This window comes from Zootoca vivipara, chromosome 9 (genome assembly GCF_965207765.1).
Source record: "Zootoca vivipara chromosome 9, rZooViv2.hap1.1, whole genome shotgun sequence".
Taxonomy (NCBI): domain Eukaryota; kingdom Metazoa; phylum Chordata; class Lepidosauria; order Squamata; family Lacertidae; genus Zootoca; species Zootoca vivipara.
Genome location: NC_142592.1, coordinates 39,497,223 through 39,517,982, shown reverse-complemented (window position 1 = coordinate 39,517,982; position 20,760 = coordinate 39,497,223). Strand labels below are relative to the sequence as shown.

The following is a 20,760-nucleotide window of genomic DNA, read 5'->3' as shown; positions in this document are numbered from 1 at the left end:
AAGGCCGAAAGATGTAATCTAATCTGGAAAATAGGACAGCCTTGGGAACAGCCTGATGGACCTGTTTGTAAGTTTTGAACAAACTCAATCAGCTTACAAGAGAGAGAGAGAGAGAGAGAGAGAGAGAGAGAGAGAGAGAGAGAGAGAGAGAGAGAGAGAGAGGAAAAAGAAAGAAAGAAAGAAAGAAAGAAAGAAAGAAAGAAAGAAAGAAAGAAAGAGTGTCTCCATTATCAGATCAGTTGGCAGCTTTGTGCAACATGGCCATAAAGGAGGAGGAATGACAGTTGAATGGCAGTAGGAAGCAAGCAGTACAATCTGTGATCTCAAAAACCCATTGCCTACAGTAACCTCCTCCAACCAAGCTGACTGGGGCTCCTGGGGTTGTAGTTCAACATCTGGACGACACCCAATCAGGAGAGTCTGGTCCACAGTGAAGCTCAGTGGTACAACCAAACCCTTACCTCACCTGTTGGACAGAATCACCATTTTGTTCATTCCAGATGTGTTTTTGCCACAACAGAATAACATGGTTGGTTTTCTCCCATATATATTCTACATGGAAATAAAGCCTATGGGCCATGCTGTGGTTTCACATGTTCCATCTCTGTTACAGTACATTCATATATTGATCCAAATGGACCCATTGGTCTGACTCAGTCACGGAGGCCTTTCAAATCTGAGATTGCTTCCCAACAGCTTTTACTGATATGTTTGCCATTTTTACATTGTTTCCACTGGGTATACCACCACATTGAAAAAGTGAGAGTTATAACTATGTAAATAAATAAAGTATGTAAGACAAATAACGGAATATGTCGAAACAAAATTAAAAAATTCCTTCCAGCAGCACCTTAAAGACCAACTAAGCTTTTATTTTGGTATGAGCTTTCATGTGCATGCACACTTTTTAAATTTTGTTTCGACTACGTCAGACCAACACGGCTACCTACCTGTAACAGACAACATATCCAGCCACATAGAGTTGCAAGTTCTACTGTTTATTTGGGATTTTGACCTGTACATAAATAGCAGGTGGGCTTAGCAGTCATGGAAGGAGTTGTCATCCCTCTGGGTGCAGGTTCTTCTAGACCAGGCACCCCCAAACTTCGGCCCTCCAGATGTTTTGGACTATAATCCCCATCATCCCTGACCACTGGTCCTCTTAGCTAGGGATCATGGGAGTTGTAGGCCAAAACATCTTGAGGGCCGCAGTTTGGGGATGCCTGTTCTAGACAGCCAACCAGGGTTGTTCCTTGTTAGCACCTACTAACGATAATTTGTGGTGTCTTTCTACAAATGTATGGGCTCTTGGTTTCACAATTTCTGCTGTCCCATGAAACAACATACTGCAACATTTCTGCTGTCCCTGGACAACATACTGCAAACAATATTAAACATGCAATACAGGTTATTAAAACTAATAATTAAAATATTAACTGTCTTCTGTCTTATTAGAAAAGTCCACGGCCTTTTAAGGCTAGTTCACACATTCATGTGGGGTGACCACAGCCTCAAGTATTTATTTTCTTTTTAAATAATATATACTGTATATTCCTCCTCTGTATGAATTATCCAAGATTATCTACAATACACAAGGACAACAACAGCAAACAATACAAACAAAAACACACAGGGGTTTCTACCTAATAAAATAAACTCAAGAGAGATAACGATATGAAATTCAGTTAGGAGCAATCATTGGCAAAGCTTGCAGAGTGGAAAATTGTCTTCTTTGCCTAGCTGAAGCAATAGAACATTGCCAGGTCTTCTTTGCTATATGGAAGGATACAAAACAGCTGTCACACATTAAAACCATGGACAGATTTATATCACCATAAATGTATATATCACCATAAACACAACATTTGAACATAGAGGCAGTTCTCTGATTCAGCTCCTGAGGTCTTTGTTCCTATACGGAAGGATGTGACTGTACTCAGACCTGCATAGCCTAAAACTCCACTTCCTATAGGTTGGTAGCTCTTAAGCATGTGAAATAATGGTGCCCATTTGAAGCAAGCCTCCCTGCCAAATTTTGGGGGGGGATCTGTCTGAGTGGAGGCCCAAAACTTTCAGTCCACGGCAGAGTTCAGAACAAGTCCTTGTAGACCTCTGCAAAAATTGCGGGGGCAGATCTTTGAGATCTGTGAATTTGAAGAGAAATGAACTTACTTTCAATTATGCTTCTTCCTTTTCAGATGGGATGTCTGGATGTCCTGCAGAATTCAAGATGGGAAGATGATTATATGTGTCTACATCCAAAACAAGAAGAAGTGTCCAATTCTGACAACATTGAGCTTCCTCAGATGATGAGGGGAAAGAGTCCCTATCTGCCCAATCTCCACCTGTCTCCTTAGGGTGGCTGCTTTCTGGCTGTTGGGATAAAAGTCCCTGTTCACATTTACAGTTTCTGCATTCCAAATGGGTATGTCTTGACTAAAAGCACAATTGTTTTAGAACAGTTTAGTGCTGAACTCATAAAAAGGTAAAGGGACCCCTGACCATTAGGTCCAGTCGTTACCGACTCTGGAGTTGTGACGCTCATCTCGCGTTATTGGCCGAGGGAGCCGGCGTACAGCTTCCAAGTCATGTGGCCAGCATGACAAAGCCACTTCTGGCAAACCAGAGCAGCGCACGGAAACGCTGTTTACCTTCCCGCTGTAGCGGTACCTATTTACCTACTTGCACTTTGACGTAATTTCGAACTGCTAGGTTGGCAGGAGCTGGGACCGAGCAACGGGAGCTCACCCCGTCGCGGGGATTCGAACTGCCACCCTTCTGATCGGCAAGCCCTAAGCTCTGTGGTTTAACCCACAGCGCCATAAATGTCAGTAATGCTGAGCCTGGTGCTCAGTTATTACCAAATGGGGATAGGCATCAATTGGACCACTAAGGGCTTATCCACATTTCTTCTCATCCCATTGCTTTCCCCCAGGGAAAACCACTCTTTAGTGCTCAGTCAGACCAAATGGCAACTTGGGTTTTCCCTGGAGTGCCATTTGTTCCAATCTATTGCTCTCGGAAAGGAGCAGGACAAGGGGAAAACAGCCCATACCCATGCCTAGAAAGTGCAGGTCCACTGCCAATCAAACCTTGCTTTCTAGAGACCACACCAGCAGAAGTGTGGGCAAACTCTAAGATGTTACATTACTCCACAGAAATCACTATCTCTGCAGAACCAAAACGTCTCCAAGAAAGGGTAGCTGCCATGCACGTCAGATCTGATATCCGAGAAACCTTTTTACTCACCAGATGAATCCACCTTCACACCAAACACTTGGACTTCACACAGGGTGAGATACTGAGTGTCTGGGATGGTCAAAGTTACGTACTGCCCTTTGAATCCTCCACAATTGTAATTGCGGGTCTCTCCAGCACCTAGTGAGGTGATAGTGGCACACCTTGAAAAAGAAATCCATTCATATTTATTAAAATTAGGTGACTGAAGGACACCATCAACTGCAACATGATTTATGCCAGGAATGGCTAACCAGTGGACCTCTAGATGTTACATGAACCCAACTCCCATCAGTCATAGAATCATAGAATTGTAGAACTGGAAGGGACCGCAAGAGTCATCTAGTCCAACCCCCTGCAATGCAGGAATCTTTTGCCTATTGTGGGACTCGAACCCAAGGCCCTGAGATTAAGAGTCTCATGCTCTAACTGACTGAGTCCCTGGCCAAAGGTCAGGGGTGATGGGAGTTGTAGTCCAGTCATATCTGGATGACCACTGGTCAACCTGATCCACAATGGGGGGGGGGAATAAAAGATACAGATGAATAGTGGAAGATCATTGTATTACACAGATATATATTTTTTTATATCTGTGGTTCTGCGTTTTCTCATCTTTCCCATTGTATTGTCTTCTCTGTGCCTTATTCTTGCGATCCCCTTGAGAACATTAAACCAGCAGGTACCTCGGATTTGCAGAACCGCCATTCTCAAAGGAGTTGCCAATGCGGATTTCAGCCCCATCCAGCCGGTCTGCACAACAGTCTTCTCGATTGGTGATGCTTATGCTAGACACATCAAATTCTCCCTTCAAGTCCACTGCCCACCATGGATTCGGCTCTCTATCCGTGTGAGTGCATGATTTACGCAAAAAATTAGTGGAGGTGGACCCATCAATGGCATTCTTTGCAACTCCTAGTCGGTTGTAGGTACTGGACTGGGATGCCTCACCTTTGAGGGCCACATTGGGAACTGCAGGAAAGGAAAAGTAATGCTCACACAACTAAACAAGAAAACTGGTTCTGGGTTTCCACATATTGATTGAACAATGCAGTGTCATTATCTCAGCTTTGTCACACCCACTAGTGTGGATGCAACATAGCAGACTGCACGCGCACACCACACACACACACACACAATTCAACTTGTAGCTCTCAGTAGAGATACAAATGATTGGACAGCAACATGAGTCGCCAATCTAGATGTGCCCATGGTATGGTCATCTGCTAACTGGCCCTTTTCCCTTGGTTAATAGTGTGTTTGAGTGTGTGTAGATGAGACAGAGATAGAGATATTAAAGCTTTATTGTTTTTAGTGATATTTCCCCCAATGTTTTTACCGGTAGCTGTTCCTATTTTACATGTAAGCCACCTTAATTCCCTGTTAGGGAAAAATAAATAGGATAGATGATTAGATAATAGATAGATGATAGATAGATAGATAGATGATAGATAGATAGATAGATAGATAGATAGATAGATAGATAGATAGATAGATAGATAGATAGAGATAGATAATAGCTAGATTGATAAACAAATGTCACAAGGCTAATGGATATTGTTATAAAAATATTCCTTCCAGTAGCACCTTAGAGACCAACTAAGTTTGTCATTGGTATGAGCTTTCCTGTGCATGCACACTTCTTCAGATACACAATAAACACTGTGTATCTGAAGAAGTGTGCATGCACATGAAAGCTCATACCTATGACAAACTTAGTTGGTCTCTAAGGTGGTACTGGAAGGATTTTTTTTATTTTTTTGTTTTGACTACGTCAGACCAACACGGCTACCTACCTGTAACGGATATTGTTATGTGCACCCCAATCTCCAAGCAGCAAGAGACTCCAGGTGTGCTGCCACTTACCCAGGTTTCAATTTCCTTGGAATGAAGATCTTTGGAGACTGTGATTTCTTTAGGATATATGGTTTATTTCTAAATATATACAACCAGAGCACAAGACAGAGGCCTCCACAGCATTAACATTCCAATAGATGTTTCCTTCCATTAGGTTTCCAGGGAAAACCTAACTCCGTTTTGGGTCCAGCACAAAGCACACATGTCTCTTTGTGTCCATCTTCCAACAGCACCCAAAACTCACATGTTTACAAAAGTACATGCATTGTCCCTTTTGCAGGTTGTGTTTTCTACAGATCAGTTACATTTGTTGTGAGACATAAGTCTTTCTAATATGAATGTCAGGACTTACATGGCCCGCTAAGGCCATTACCTGAACGGAGTAACTAGTTTGACTGGTTTCCTTGTATAGAGTCTAACCTCATATATGCAGAATCAACAATATTGAAGGGAATCATCAACCAGTCTGAGCCCTCAAAGCAGTAACAATATATTCCAGCCTAGAGTACTGAGAACTTTGTATTTCAGACCCCTGAAAGTGCCCATACCCAGCTCAGACAACTGTTTCTCCAGCAAAAAGTAATTATGCCAACAAATACCAACTCAGGTATTTGTTGGGAAATTTTTATACATACCTGTGGGAGCTCTCCTGTGACCAAAAACTTGAACTTCACAGAGGGAGAGATATTTGGCTTCGCCTGGAATGGTAATAGTCACATAGCGTCCCAGCATTCCTTCACATTGATATTTTTTTGTTTCTCCCAAACCCAATGAAGTGATGGTGGCACACCTTGAATGGAAGCCAGTATGTTAGCCTTAATGAGAGATTTAAAGAATACAATCAGCAACAAGTTCAATATCTGGCAGTGGGTGAAGGGCAAGCATGGGCAAGGTCTTATGCTAATGAATGCTTTATCCAATATAGGGCAAGGATACCAGTCAATTCACTAGTCCAATACTGTCACTTAGCACGTCACTTAGCCAGTAAACTGACCAAGTATTATTTGGCTTTGCTTTTTTGCAGTCTTCAGATGAGGACTAGACCATGTGAAAAATGAACATAAGATTTAAGCTGCAGTTCATTCATTTTCAGCTTTGTATTCTTGTTATTAAAAAAAATAGCTAGTCTACTGTAAATTGTGAAAGAGTCTTGCTTATTCTTCTAATAAAGTTAATGCTTTAAGAAATACTTAATCATTGCTTTACTGTTTTTGATTGGCCAGTTGACTAAATCTGACCAGTCAAATGCCCAGTCCTAGACCTGGCATCCTTGGGTAGCTGGCATTGGCAATACCTGGGATTTCTGATGCCTCCTTCATCATCTGACTCCCCAACTCGAATTTCAGCGCCATTTATCCTTTCCGAACAACAGTCCCCCCGATTGGTGATCACTACACTGGACACATCAAATCTTTCCCTAAGGTCCACTGTCCACCACGGATTAGCTTCTTCTTGGGTGTGAGTGCAGTGTCCACGCAAATAGTCAGCAGACGTAGAGCCATCATTGGCATGCTCAGCAGATCCCAGATCATTGAAGATGCTGGACTGGAATGCCTTTCCTTCAAGAGCTGCATTGTAGACTACAAGGGGGGGGGGAACCAAAGGAAGAGAGGTGTTTCAACTAATAAACAGCTTAGCAAAACTATCCAGAAGGAAAGGGAACTTGCAAAGTAGGCTCTCAAATATTGGTGGAATGAATAATTAACATTTGGGGGATCTGTGCACACCAGGGCATTGCATCCATGCATACATGAGCCATTGTTTCTCTGTGTGTATTTAAGCACTTCTGTCCACACGAGGGCTTTTCCTTTATGCCACCCAAATGTCATGTTCCTATCCACAGTTGTAGGAACTGCTTGATAGGATGTACTTAGGGAAGAGTGGTTTATTATATCAACAGTAATATTTTAACATTGGCTCTTATAAATCAAGTGTCCTCTGTGTGAGCATACAGGAACTCTGGGGTAAGTTTCCTATGCAATCTGTAAGAAAAATACATTTACCACCAGGTCTGATCATTCACATCCATCTTCAGTACAAGGGTCAGCTTACCCGTTGTATAGGGTTGCCACTTCTCTTTTGCTTCTTCCCATGGCTGTTTTGGTTCTCTTGGCTTTTCCCATTGTTCAATTGGTGAAGAAACTAGTGGAAGAAATAAATGCAAGCAAAAGATTAGCAATATATGACAATGATTCCAATCTGGGCGCTTTGTTGTATTTCTAAGCAAACATACCAGGAAGCAAGCGTGAATGAGTTCAGTGTGAATCCAGCTCCAAGGAGCAAATTGAGTTCCAAGGAAAAAATGAACTTCAACTCCCATCATCCCTGGCCATTGGGCATGCTGGTGGGGGCTGATGGGAGTTGGAGTCCAATAAGATCTGAAGGGTCCCAGGTCACTGCCTTAAGGATTGCTGGGTGGGAAGGAGGGCTGTGCCCTAAAAGATGAAATGAGGTGCCTTATAGAGGCTTAGGAACAAGAGGGACAAGTGTAGAGTTGCTGGAAGTGTTTGGTGAGGTGAAGAAGACCAAATTTACCATATTGATTCAAACTAATCAGCTAAATAAATACTGGTTGTTCATGTCTTCTATATAACGTTTTAGGCTTTTGGAACACATGAATGTGAGGATCATTGACAGACCTTCTGCTTCTTGCCTAGTTCCAGATGAGGTCTCTTTTTCATCTCCTAGACAAAACATATATTGAATGACAAAGCAAGATTTCCTATGTGATTAAAAATATCTGAGCCGTGTCAAATCATACTAAAATAAAACAAAGCATACTTGGTTGATGGTGATCACTGGTTTCACAAACCCCCAAATAGCACAGAACTCGAGAAGAATTTTGTCAGTGTCCCACAGGAATGTCAATGAATATAATGGGTATGGGGAAAGGGAAGAACAGGTGTAAACATTCTAGACTGAGTCAACAATCGAACTCTGAGCCTTGTCTTAACTAAAGTTGCCAGGTTTCTAGTGCAGCCTGTGAGAGATTACAAACAGGAGGCCCCAAAAGAAGAAAAAATCCAGGATGCTGGCCCCTCAGTGAGAGAGAGGGATCGGGCTCCTGGTAAAACCAACCAAGCAGTGGTAAAGGACAAAGATTTGCCCTGGGATCGAGCCCCCCTAGTGAGAGGAGGGAGGCGAATCCCAGGCAACAGTTCAGTTACATGGGAGGGCAAGAAAAGGAAAAGATGGAGGTGGGAGGGAGCTAAGAAACTGCAACAACAGAAGAAGGGATGGGGAGAGGAGGGTGGGCTGAAGTGGTTCAGGGATGGTGTGGGTTGAAAGAGAAGTGGCATTCTGATTGGGATGGATTATATGGTTTGAATTTGGACTGTATGAAGGACTGTCAACTAGAGAATTGCTAACCAGGGGATAGAGGGGGGTAGTAGGAATTGTAATAGGTTAGAAATAAGTTGTTGATTGAAATTGGTTAGAGTATTTTAAGGGGGGGGAAATAGGCTAAAGGAAGCTAGTAGAGAGTTGGAAAATTATGAAATGGAATAATGAAATATAAGAATAGGGTTTTAATAAGAAAGAGATGTATATTGGAAGTGAGATTGGAATAAAAAACAATAATAAGTGACTAATATAAAGGAATTGTAATGAATTGTAATTGGACAATGATTATGTGTATTATGTAATATGATTATAATTTGAAAGCTGCGCAAATTGGGACATCATAAAGGCTCGGAAAGGGAGGGACGGGGAAGTCGAAATTATGTTATGAAATGAGTTTATATAATGATTGTTTATTTTTTTTCTTTTTATTGTCTTGTTGTTTTTGCTTTTGTAACTCTTTTTTCTTTTTTATTATTTTTTTGCTATTTTGGCGTGTTCTGTTTTTGTTTGAAAATCCAATAAATATATTTTTTTTAAAAATAAAGTTGCCAGGTTTCTACTGGTAAAGCTCTCTTGCCTCTAGGAGAGCAGGGTAGAGGTTTACCGGCACAGCTTTACCCTCAGGGCATCAGCATCTTATTCATGAAGATGTTAAAGTCATCTATATGTCGTCCGTTGTAGGGCAAGTGAGCATGGCTTTCCAAACAGGAAGGCCTAGCCAGCCTATAAAGGCCTATGGGCTAAAGATTCCCCACCTCTGGTGTACATCATCACTTGATACTGCAGCTATTAAAAGACAAAGAAGCATATATGACATGAAGCATCCCATAGATGCCATGTCTGCCTTCTCCAGAGCTTCCCCTGCCATTAAAGACTTCCTGGCCTAGACATCTGCCACCCACTTCTTTCCAAAGACAGCATCGGTCAGCAGCCGACCAAACCACAACATGAGAAGGAAAACTCCGCACTTACACGAGGAAGGTAGCTTTTCACCAAACACTTGAACTTCACACAGTGAGAGGAAACGAATGCCTGGGATGGTGATAGTCACATAACGTCCTTGCATTTCTCCACAGTCAAAAATGGCTGTTGCCCCTGGGGCCAATGACCTGATTGTCGCACACCTTGAATGGAAACCAGTCCGTGTGTTAGTATTAACCAGAAGTCATATTGTAGGTTGGGTGAGGGGCAACATGTCTCTGAGTTACTAGGGACAATGGCTGAAGAGGGCTGTTGTCCTCATGTTCTATATATGGGGTCCCAGCAGGCATGTGGTTGGCTACTACAGAACACAAGGTGCTAGACTATTCAATCTTGGACTTCATCTGATCTAGCAGGGCTCTTCTTAGGATCTTAAGGAAGAAAAGTCAAGTATGATCCGGTCAATAACACCACTCTGTTACCGTACCATGGATTTGTGATTCCTCCTTTTACTGGTGAGCTTCCGATTCGGATTTGAGCCCCATTTATCCGCCCTGCACAGCAGTCTCCTCGATTGGTGATGCTAACCCTGGACACACGAAACTCTTCTGCCAAATCCACTGTCCACCATGGGTTAAATTCTAGTTCTGTGTGTGTGCAGTGGCCACGCATATAGTCACTAATTATAGACCCATCGATGGCATTCTCAGGGTTTCCAAGCGCATTGTAGATACTGGACTGAAATGCTTTCCCTTCAAGAGCCACATTGGGGACTATAAGAAAGAACAGAAAATCGAGAAAAAGTCTTGAAAGTGTTCAGAATCCAATGATCCCAAAATCCCTTATTCCCCATTTGATTATGTACCATTATTATTTTTACTTAGACCATGGAACCCTTTGTAATCATAGGCCATTCATTCATTGTTTTCTTCTGCATATGTTTTATTATTGACTTATTACGTATCCTGTATTTCTTTATTGGCAACTGTGATTATTTTTAAAATAATGCTTATTTCATTTCTTTTTAATGTAACCTGTCTGCATTTAAATCACTGAGCAATGATGAGGAGAATATACGAAATGGATCTGCAATAAATATATGAATGAATTATAAGTGCTAGTCTTATTATCAAAGGAGAGGGCCCATCACTCAGTGGGTAAGCAAATGCCTTGAATTCTCTCTTTTTTTTTTACAATCTATTTTTATTAATTTTCCAATTAAAATACAACTATATCACATCCATTATTCCAAATTATACAAATCCATATCAATTAAACCGAATATTATACCAAATCATATACAATTTTGGAGTTCCCATGCTTCAAAAAATTGGGGTTTTCTCGCAACTGCTTACTGCCGTCTTTATTCTAAAGTCCAAATAGTCACTCATAATCCATGATAGTCTCGATCTTCCCCTGCAATCACTAAAATATTTTCTTCTTTCGTCCATTCATCCGATTTTTCCACCGCTGCTGAAATAAGCATCAAATGAGATTTCCCATATATTCATTCTCCTGTGTGAGTTTTAATCAGTCCGGCCTCCCCCTAAATCCCCATAAATCCTCTTTGTCTGGAGTGCTTTCTTCTTGCGTAGGTCTTTCAACACAAAACAGCGCCATCTTGAAAAGCTCAGATCACTTTCGTTTTCTTCTCGACGTTTTTTTTGCAGACGATCATAGTAAAATTTACAGCTTTCCGGGCATAGGCACAGCTGTCACATTATGTAGAAACTCTTAACAGATTTATAGCTCTCCTTGCCCTATAGCTGAACTTAACTTCAGATCGCTGTTCAAATTCCAAATGCGTCACACCTCATAAATCCAAACGCTTCCAGCCGCACTCCGATTGTCCAGTTGGAGGGGGGGCCCTCTCTTCAACAGTTTTACAGCTTCTAACCATATCATATCAATAGTTTTATAGAGTCTAACTCACACAGTTAAGTTCCATTTCTCATTTGTTCCAAACAAACAGGACATCACGTCCGGGAAGGTATAAAATAACTCGTAGAGTGTATGAAAGAATAAAGAAGACTCACTTCCCTTCTCGTGGCGTCCCAATCAATCTTTCTTGCCGATGATATACTCCCTCACTCCTCACGCTCAGCAGCGAAAATTCCTTGGCAATAAACAGAGCTTCTGCCCTTCCTTTTTGAAGCACGTCCATGAATTTAAGCCCAATTATCTTCTTTAATCATGGAGATCCCGCTACGCAGGTCGGCGTCCGGGGAGCTCCGCTCCTCCATAAGTGCTTTCAGCCCTGGCCCCCCCACCCCTTGAACAGTCGGGGTGGGTTTAGGGGCATCTGCGGGCCTGCGGCCCTCTCCGTAACCCCCGGAGAGGTGGGGAGGTTGCCATTTACTCCCCTAGCAACCGCCAAATTCCTTATGAAGGTCGGAAAGATGGAAAAAGGGTCAGCCATTCCTGCGACCGGAACCGGAACCCCCGCAAATGCCTTGAATTCTCAAGTCCTAAATTCATTCACCAGCATCTCCAGTTGAAGCAGGGATCCATGGCCCTCCAGATTGGTTGGACTCCAACTCCCATCTCCACCAACCACTGTCCAATGGCCAAGGATGGATGGAGTTCAGTAGCATCTGGAAAGCCACAGCTTCCCATGAGTTAAAGGATATCAGGAAGTAGAGCTGAGAATGGCCTTTACTTGTGATTTTAAAGAACTCACATTGCAGAAAGTGCTTAAAAATGGCTCAATCATGCCCAAACTGGCATCTACATTTACAAGAATACACCACCAGCAATATTCCTTCCCGACTAGCAGTATGCAATGGTCTACTTACCAGAAGTGCTAACTTGTTCTCCTGGTGTGAGTGGCTTGTTCTTCTCTGGCTCATGGTCAGCTGGCAAATAAATTTATAACAAAAAGAAACAAAAGGCTTAGCTGAGCCTCTATCTGCTGATGTAATTCGTTCAGCACAGTCTAGAGAGTTTTATTTAAAAAAAAAAATCTTGGGATCCCATTGATAAAATTATCAGAGCAGCATGCAGAGAAAAAGAATGATATGTCAATCACAACAATTAAAAACATGCAAAGATAAAATCCTAAAAATTCAGCAGACCGTATAAAAGTCATAATCAAAAGTCCGGGGAAGTAAACTTCCAGGGAGGAAACATGGTGGACTAGATATCTCTGGTCAACCCTCTACCGGCAGAGGTTATTATGTCGTGATTAATGATAGCCAAGCTATAAATCTTGGTTATTGAATTATCTCTGGGAAAACAGAAATAACAGGGATTAACTTCCAATGTTCTCAAAGGGTTGCTTTCCACACTGCAGTTCCTTCTATGCTGCGTTCCATCTCCTATCTGACATGGAAAGTGACACAAATAGTCAGCCAAAACATTTTGCTATGTCTGTTTTGAATTAGCATCTCTTCTTGAAGCTCTTTGACATGGGAACAGGGAAGTAAAATGTGGGGTTGGAATGCCCACAGTCCCTACTGAAAGTTGGTTGCCAAGGAAACTGGGGTTAAAATGAGATCGTTGAGACCTAATGTTTTGGGGCACCCCAAGAAAGTCGATTCCAAAGTAGAGTCATGTACATATCTTTACATCCCATGACTTGTCTACCTTTCTTGATGCATGTAGAAGGATGTTTTGAAGTTTTATGACTTTTTGTGTGCTGTGTTTGAAACTGCTATATATTGTTCTGATGTGCCTCATGTCAGTCTTATCCAGGGGTGTCTTACCCATAGAGGCTAGTGGCATGGGGTGCCAGGGCACCAAGTTCTGGAGGGTGCCAGGGAAGAGGTGGAGGCTGGACGCGGCACCCTGGCATGAGCTAGCCGCCCTCGCCCGCCTCCACCATGCCGCACCGAAGCATCCCCATGCCCGGAGCCTCTGTCTGCCATGGCCACAGTGGTACAAAAAGGCCAGCTGAGCCAGGAGGCACCGTGTCCAGCCTCTGACTCTTCCCTGCAGACGAGCCGCCCTCCAGTCACTGCCCGCCTCCTCCAGCTCCTCTGGCAGTGCCGTTCTCCCTTAAAAAAAGGTAGACAACTCTAGGAAACAGGAGGGCGGGCACCGGAGGGAGCTTTGCACCGTGGCACAGGATATGCTTAAGATGGCCCTAGTCTTTTCTAACTAGCAGTTCTGCTGAACAACTGGTTAGCAAGGTTGTCCTATTGCAATAGCATTAATAAACCCAGTTTCTATTGAATCTGTTGTTATTCTCTTGACTCCATGTTTCTATTTAAAAGGGTGTTCCCTCACCTGGGAAATGAACAAATGATCTAGAAGTAAGTTCTTCCCACGTGGGTGTTTTCCCAACCCTGCAGAGCAGATTTGAAGAAGGTGTGGGTCACAGGGGAGGGGAAAGGGTAAAGTTTTAGAAAATATTGTGCTAGCTTTGGAATGGATTATAATGATGTAACTGTCATGGCTTCCTCCATAGAATTGTGGGGGGAATTAGTATAATGAAAGATTTCCTCATATAACACTACAGTTCCCAGGGTTCTCTGGCATGGCAGAATCATAGCATTGGGAAGAACCTCTGCTCCAATACCTTCTCAATGAAGAAAATCTGCTACTACAGCATCCTGAATGATCATTAATGAATACGGTAAGTCAACATTATAGACATTGTGTTTCTCCTGCATATTAGGTTGGGTACACACCATCCATTTAAAGCACATAACTTCCTGTAAAAAATCTTGGGAACTGTAATTTACCTCTCACAGTGCTATAGTTCCCAGCACCCTTTTATAAAGTACAGATCCCAGGAATGTTTTTTTTGGGGGGGGGGAAGCATGCAGTTAAATGTGCTTTAAATACATGGGATGTGTTCAGCCTCAGTCTCTTTGCACATAAACAGATACCAATATCATAATCTTTCCTACTTACCACTGGAATCTATCTTCTGACCAAATACCTGGACTTCACAAAGCGTGAGGTATTCACTCCTTGGTAGGGTAATTGTAACGAACTGCCCTTTTGATGCTTCGCAGTAAAAACTGCGTGTTTCCCCAGCATCCAAAGAACTTACTGTAGCACATCTGAAAAAGAAAAGAAAAGATCAAGAAACAGTATTAAACAATAACTGAAGAACTTTATCAGCAAGGTGAAATCACATGAAAATTTCAGGACAGAGAGCAAATATTTGCTATGTTTGGGGAACTCAAAAAGCTAGGAATCTGCCTGAAACTTATACACTACATTGTTCTCCCTGAGCCATAATTCTGTAAAGCAGGGGTGCCACAGGATGCTGCAAAAACAGAAGTGGAAATGGCCAATGTTCACAAATTCACTCCGTGTGTGGAACAGAAATTGATCCAGTGAATACGATCAGCATTTGCTGGCATGGTTTCTTTCAGTCCACAGACAATATATAATGGATTACATTGCATCCCCCAATTTGCATTGCATTTTCTTTACATTCAAATGAACGGGGTGGCATTATAGGACAATGTAACTTATGTAATTTACAATACGTATGGAATTACATAAATTACATAAATTATGTAATTTTCCCACAGCGGACAGCAAAATGAAATAATGTATCTTTTGGCAGACAGTGAACTGCAGTGGAACAGAAACAGTCCTGGATGTGATGAAACAGGAAGAACAGAAAATTGTACTTCATCACATCTCAATGTGTAAGACAAGGATAAGGAACCTGTGGCCCTCCAAATTATTGTTGAATTCCCAACTCGCAACAACCCCAACCAACATGGACAATGGCTAAGGATGATGGGAGTGGTACCCCAGTAACACCTGGAGGGGCGCAGCTTCCCCTTCCCTCGCTAGAAAGCATCTGATCCATATACAGTACCTAGGGTTTGTGGTGCCTCCTCTCTCTGTGGAGTTCCCAACTCGGATTTCAGCCCCATTAAGACGTTCAGCACAACAGTCTTGCCGATTGGTGATGCTGACACGGAGTACTTGATACTGCGCCTGCAAGTCAACTGTCCACCATGGATTCCTTTCATAATCTGTGTGGGTGCAGGATCCCTCTGTAAATACACCTACCAACGACCCGTCAATAGCATTCATAGCTCCTCCTAGCGAGTTGTAGGTGCTGGATTGTAAAGCTTCTCCGGTGAGGGCCACATTGGAGACTGAAAGAGAGAGGGGGGAAGTTTCCATTTTATTGTCAGAGGTATGGATTAGCTCCCATTCCTTAGTATGAAACCTTTCAGTGCAAAATAAAACCAGAAGTGTAATGATGCTGCTAAACAGATGTCATATTCAACTTGAGGATACTGCAACAAAGAGCACTAAAGCTGCATACTCCAACCAAATTAAAAGGTTAGTTGTGGCTAAGATGGCATTCTTGTACTCACTTACCTGGGGTAAATCTCACTAAAACAACGGGGTTTACTTTAGTGGCACTAAAATCCCCATCAAAAACAAAGGAACAAGTTAGTTACGACTAATTCAAGTTCCATTGTCAATTAAACTAACCCCTGAGCAGACATAGTTAGAATTGCCCCGAGGGTCCTATCTAATTCAATGTAGTTTACTCTGAGGTAAATAAGTTAGGAGTGCTTCCATTAGTTCCCATAATTATGAATTGTAGCTGAAGAGTTACGTGGGTGGCACTGTGGGTTAAACCACAGAGCCTAGGGCTTGCCGATCAGAAGGTCGGCGGTTCGAATCCGCACGACGGGGTGAGCTCCCGTTGCTCAGTCCCTGCTCCTGCCAACCTAGCAGTTCGAAAGCACGTCAAAGTGCAAGTAGATAAATAGGTACCGCTCCAGCGGGAAGGTAAACGGCATTTCCGTGCGCTGCTCTGGTTTGCCAGAGGTGGTTTAGTCATGCTGCCACATGACCTGGAAGCTGTACGCAGGCTCCCTCAGCCAGTAAAGCGAGATGAGCGCGGCAACCCCAGAGTCATCTGTGACTGGACCTAACGGTCAGGGGTCCCTTTAAAGGTAAAGGGACATTTCTCCGTCTCTCACCCAGGCGCCTACCATTTACCACCCCCATGAGAATACAATCACTGGACATTAATAAAGGCCCCAGCCATCAGACTCAAAAGAAAGAACAAAAAGAAGAGAAACAAAGAAGAAAAACAGAAAAGTAAGTAAGAAAGGAACAATTAAAAAAAGACCAGTGAAGAAAAATAGAGGGAAGGAAAGACACCCAGTTCTTGGTAACACACCCTCCTGTGCAGGTCGTGAAGGCAGGATGGTCAAAAGCAGCAGCGAAAGGAAGTATTTCACGGTCCTTCTTGGAAGCATTGTGTCCTCTTTTTTTGCTGGATCTGTAAAAAGAGGCTGGCAAGGCTCAGGAGAGACCACTTCCCAAGAGAAGCGCTCTTGATTTGAGTGCCCCAAACAGAATTGGAGCGAGGTTACTCAACTCTGGTGGATGCTGCTCTCCTCCAATCAGAGAACTGTTCAAAATCAAGACCATTCAAAGGTACATTTCAAAGGTTCATTTTGTGGCTTGGAGAAATATTTGACCTGTTGCAGTTACAACAAAATAGGGTTGACAAAGGCCAGAGTCTGAGTTAATGAGGCAAAAGATCAGAAACTATACATCAAATATGGTCTGAAATGAAAATAAATAGGAGTCCAGTTCTTTCTTCCAGAAAAAGTTACAGCAACCATTTTACTCGCATCCCATTGATGTGCAGTCATGCACACGTTCATCACTGCTGACCTGGAAGTGGCCCGAAAATGGGAAGGAATGGGGTCAGAGCAAGACAGGCTTATGTGTGCAAGGGTCAGGAACAGAAGCCTTGGGCAAAATGGTCCAGCCTGCAAACAAGATTAATGAAACTACATGCAGCATCCAATAGAAAAAAATAACAAAGGAGCTTCACAGTTTCACCTTGGTCCTAGAACCCCCCCCCCTCCCATGATGTTTCTCAGTGTCCCTCTCCTGCAGCAGCTTCTTATAAGGCTTCCAAAGACAAGGGGTGGTATAGCAGGGAAAATCCCTCTCATGATATTAGCATAACATCAAAGTAGAAACAAAATGAAGCAAGAATGCTTCTAAGGTTAGGAGAGTAATATAATTCAGTACACATTTGCAGGAGGAATCTGCCTGATTCATACTTTCCAAACCAATGTGCTAACTGAAACAAAGCCAAAATAAAAATAAAAAATCCTTCCAGTAGCACCTTAGAGACCAACTAAGTTTGTCATAGGTATGAGCTTTCGTGTGCATGCACACTTCTTCAGATACCCCGTGTCCTTCACAAGCAATCTCAGGCTCCTTTGTCTAGCCTCCCATTGCTCCACCCTCTTCATTCCTCTTTGTGTTCTGAGACCAGGGGAAAGGGGAGCTGGTCGGAGCAGGAGTGAGAGACTCCCTGGATTCTTCAGCAGCCAACCTGATCTCTGCCTCTTGGCCTGATCCTCTCCAGCCTCTTCTTCGGCCTCTGAATCAGGACTGCTCTGTTTCTCAGCCTGTTCCTGCTCACTAAACCCTGATACCTCTTCAGTTTCCTACAACTCCTCCTCCCAGTCTGCTCTCTCTTCTCCCTCTGACCACTCATCATTGTCCCACCACCACATCCCTGGCTCTCAGTCTTCTTCCTTTGGGGGATCCCTTGGGGGTTCCCCAGCTGGTGCCTCTCACCACTCCTCTGTATCCAGCCAGCCCATGACACTGTTTGGGTCTCCCAGATACCCTCCCAGAGCTGCACGGGAAAAAGAAATATCTTGTTATTGCTGTTAGTCTGACGCTGGATGGAGGAGGAAGTTAGCTATATGCATGCTTAAGTGCAGTCCTCCATATCCACAGGATTTCATCCACTGCCCAAGTGTACTGCCTTTACAGTGGAAAACACAGGCTGGCTGGCTTGAGTATGATTACTTGATACTGGTATGATTACTTGATATTGCAGTGTCCACCCCACCCCAATGCAGTTTTTCATGTCAGCCATTACTAGCCTGCATGTCATCACTGGGCTGCTATCATACCTGCCAAGTTGCTGTTGGAGAAATAAGGGACTGGGCAGAAGTAGCAGACCAGAAGTAGCGCTGCCGCCATTTTGGAACTGGGCGGAGCATACTCAGAAGTGACTTTTGATGCTGCTTTGCCCAGTTCCAAAATGGCCACCGCGCCAGAATAAACCAGGAAAAAACAAAAAAATCTGTTTTTTCAGCTAGGAACAGCTGGAAAAATGGGGATTTCCCAGGGAATACGGGAGACTTGGCAGCTATGGCTGTTATGGATTCATATAACCATAAAACAAAAGTGAAAAAATATAAAACGAATCAGCAAATGCAGCCATAAAATCATTGCACACCTTACAGCTAAGAGAAAGTTAAATTACTATAGGCTGTTGCTTTTTCTTTATCAAGGTTGACAAAATTGTGGAGTGTCCCCCCCCCCCCAATATGTTTATTTCTCGAGAGTTCTGAAACAGGAAACATTTGTTGTGTCTAGTTGTATACTGTATTTGTATCTTGCTATTCAGCTCAGAAGCTCAAGGTTGTGTATCTCCCCTCTTTTTATCTATGCAACAGCCCTGGGAGGCAGACTAGGCTAAGTAAATATATGTACCTAAGCAGCAGTTCTTGCCAATGGATTGAGTGGGTGGATGCAGGGCCCCAAATCCAGTGTTGGCATCATTGGAACTTCAGAATGGAAGAAGGGAAATCTGAGAGAAACTAAAATGGACAGATGCACCCATTCCTGACCTAAACAGTTTTAAGACCATGTTCCCTGTTTTCCAACCCAAGAGTAAAAGCAGGGTGGGAGGCATGCCTAGCTTTAGGTTCTCCCTGCTCAATTTTATCTTGCCTAGCTAAAGACAGCTGGAACTCTGCCGCCTGGTGGTTTCTGGAAAACTGTCAATATCCGCTCAACTTCTTCTGCAACAAAGTTCAAGGCTAGCAGCTTCAGCTCTTTAAAATCAACATTATTCAACTGCAGCAATATTGATTCAAGGCCTAAAGATTTAATCTAATCTGGCAGCCTTGGGAACAGCCTGATGGACCTGTTTGCAAGTTATGAACAAACACTAGCTGTGCAAAAGATAGAGAGAGTTCACTTTATCAGATGTACAAACTGAGATTTTTGGCTGGCAGCTTTGTTCAACATGGCCATAAAACGGGAGGAATGGCAGTTGAATGGCAGTAGGAGACAAGCAGTTCAATCTGTATGCCTACAGTAACCTTCTCCAACCAAGCTGACTGGGGCTCCTGGGGTTGTAGTTCAACATCTGGATGATACCCAATAAGGAGAATCTGGTCCTCAGCCAAGCTCAGTTGTATAACCAACCCTTGCCTCACCTCTTGGGTAGAATCACCAATTTGCTTATTCTAAATGTGTTTTTGCCAACACAGAATAACATGACTGGTTTTCTCTCATATATATTCTACCCAGAAACAAATCCCATGGGGCCATGCTATGGTTTCATGCATTATTTCTCTGTTATGGTATATTTATACAGAAATTCAGAGGGGTTCTTCCAAACTCCCTCCACCTGGGAAGGTTTTATTGAAGCAACCAGGCATTGTGTATGGGCAAATTGCACACAAAAATATGCACTGTAGGTTAAATTTGAAGGAAAATCAATTTTTTTGAGTACTTTTAAAAAACCACAGAAACTGATGTGAGGGACTAAACTAAAGACTGGAAAAAATGAATTTAAAAAATTCCTTCCAGTAGCACCTTAGAGACCAACTAAGTTTGTTATTGGTATGAGCTTTCTTGTGCATGCACACTTCTTCAGATACACAATAAACACTGTGTATCTGAAGAAGTGTGCATGCACACGAAAGCTCATACCAATGACAAACTTAGTTGGTCTAAGGTGCTACTGGAAGGAATTTTTTTATTTTGTTTTGACTACATCAGACCAACACGGCTACCTACCTGTAACTGGAAAAAATGAGAGAAACTGTGATTGACATATGTGTCCCTTATTAGCAGAGTTGTAGAAGCGTAGCAAAAACTCCTTGCTTAGCACGCTTGTCAGGCATCTATTTGCCTGCATCCAAGTCCAAGCTGCGTAGCAGATAACTGTCCAGTGCGCTCCCGTTGCGCAGTCTCTGCTTCTATCACGAAAGTCAAACCTCGTTTCTAAACGTCTCGGAATTCTTTCTTCTGAAGTTTAGATAACAGTTCAAACTGCAGCTTGTAGCAGCGGAAACTTTCCAGCTTTCAGTGCTCGTGAAATAAATCACTTTCACTCCCTTGTTCATTTAAACAGAGAGATTTATTGACACCAGCCCGGACTGGACAGATCCATCCCGGCTGGAAGCTTCAACACAACAGACAGAACAGAAACAGACGATGTCATATATACAGATACACAATAGCAACAGGTACTACTTCCTGTTTCCTGTTTATACAACACGTCACAAGCCCCTTGTGATACAGGACGACTGCTGAGCTATTTATCCCTCAGCTCACATCCCTCTCTACCTGATAGGCAAGCACAATGTGCTGTTTTTGTCTTCGTGGACTTTTCTGACATAGAAGACTCAA

General features: G+C 42.9%; 1 protein-coding gene across 2 annotated transcripts; it reads right to left on the bottom strand.

Annotated features, from left to right (window-relative positions):
* Positions 1-977: 977 nt before the first annotated feature.
* Positions 978-20,532, bottom strand: LOC118090813 (uncharacterized). 2 transcript variants are annotated; one of them, XM_088652012.1, is made up of 13 exons: positions 20,146-20,532; positions 15,140-15,425; positions 14,212-14,363; positions 12,150-12,209; positions 9,842-10,127; positions 9,406-9,557; positions 7,144-7,233; positions 6,386-6,671; positions 5,727-5,881; positions 3,921-4,206; positions 3,250-3,401; positions 2,173-2,216; positions 978-1,773 (listed from the first exon to the last, which is right to left on the bottom strand). In XM_088652012.1, the coding sequence occupies exons 1-12, from the start codon at positions 20,264-20,266 to the stop codon at positions 2,179-2,181; spliced, it is 2,064 nt and encodes a 687-aa protein (XP_088508138.1). In that variant the 5' UTR covers positions 20,267-20,532; the 3' UTR covers positions 978-1,773; positions 2,173-2,178. The 2 variants fall into 2 exon arrangements, with proteins under 2 accessions (XP_088508138.1, XP_034982939.3); XM_035127048.3 differs by lacking the exon at positions 20,146-20,532 and adding an exon at positions 16,472-16,639.
* Between the last annotated feature and the right edge of the window lie 228 nt (positions 20,533-20,760).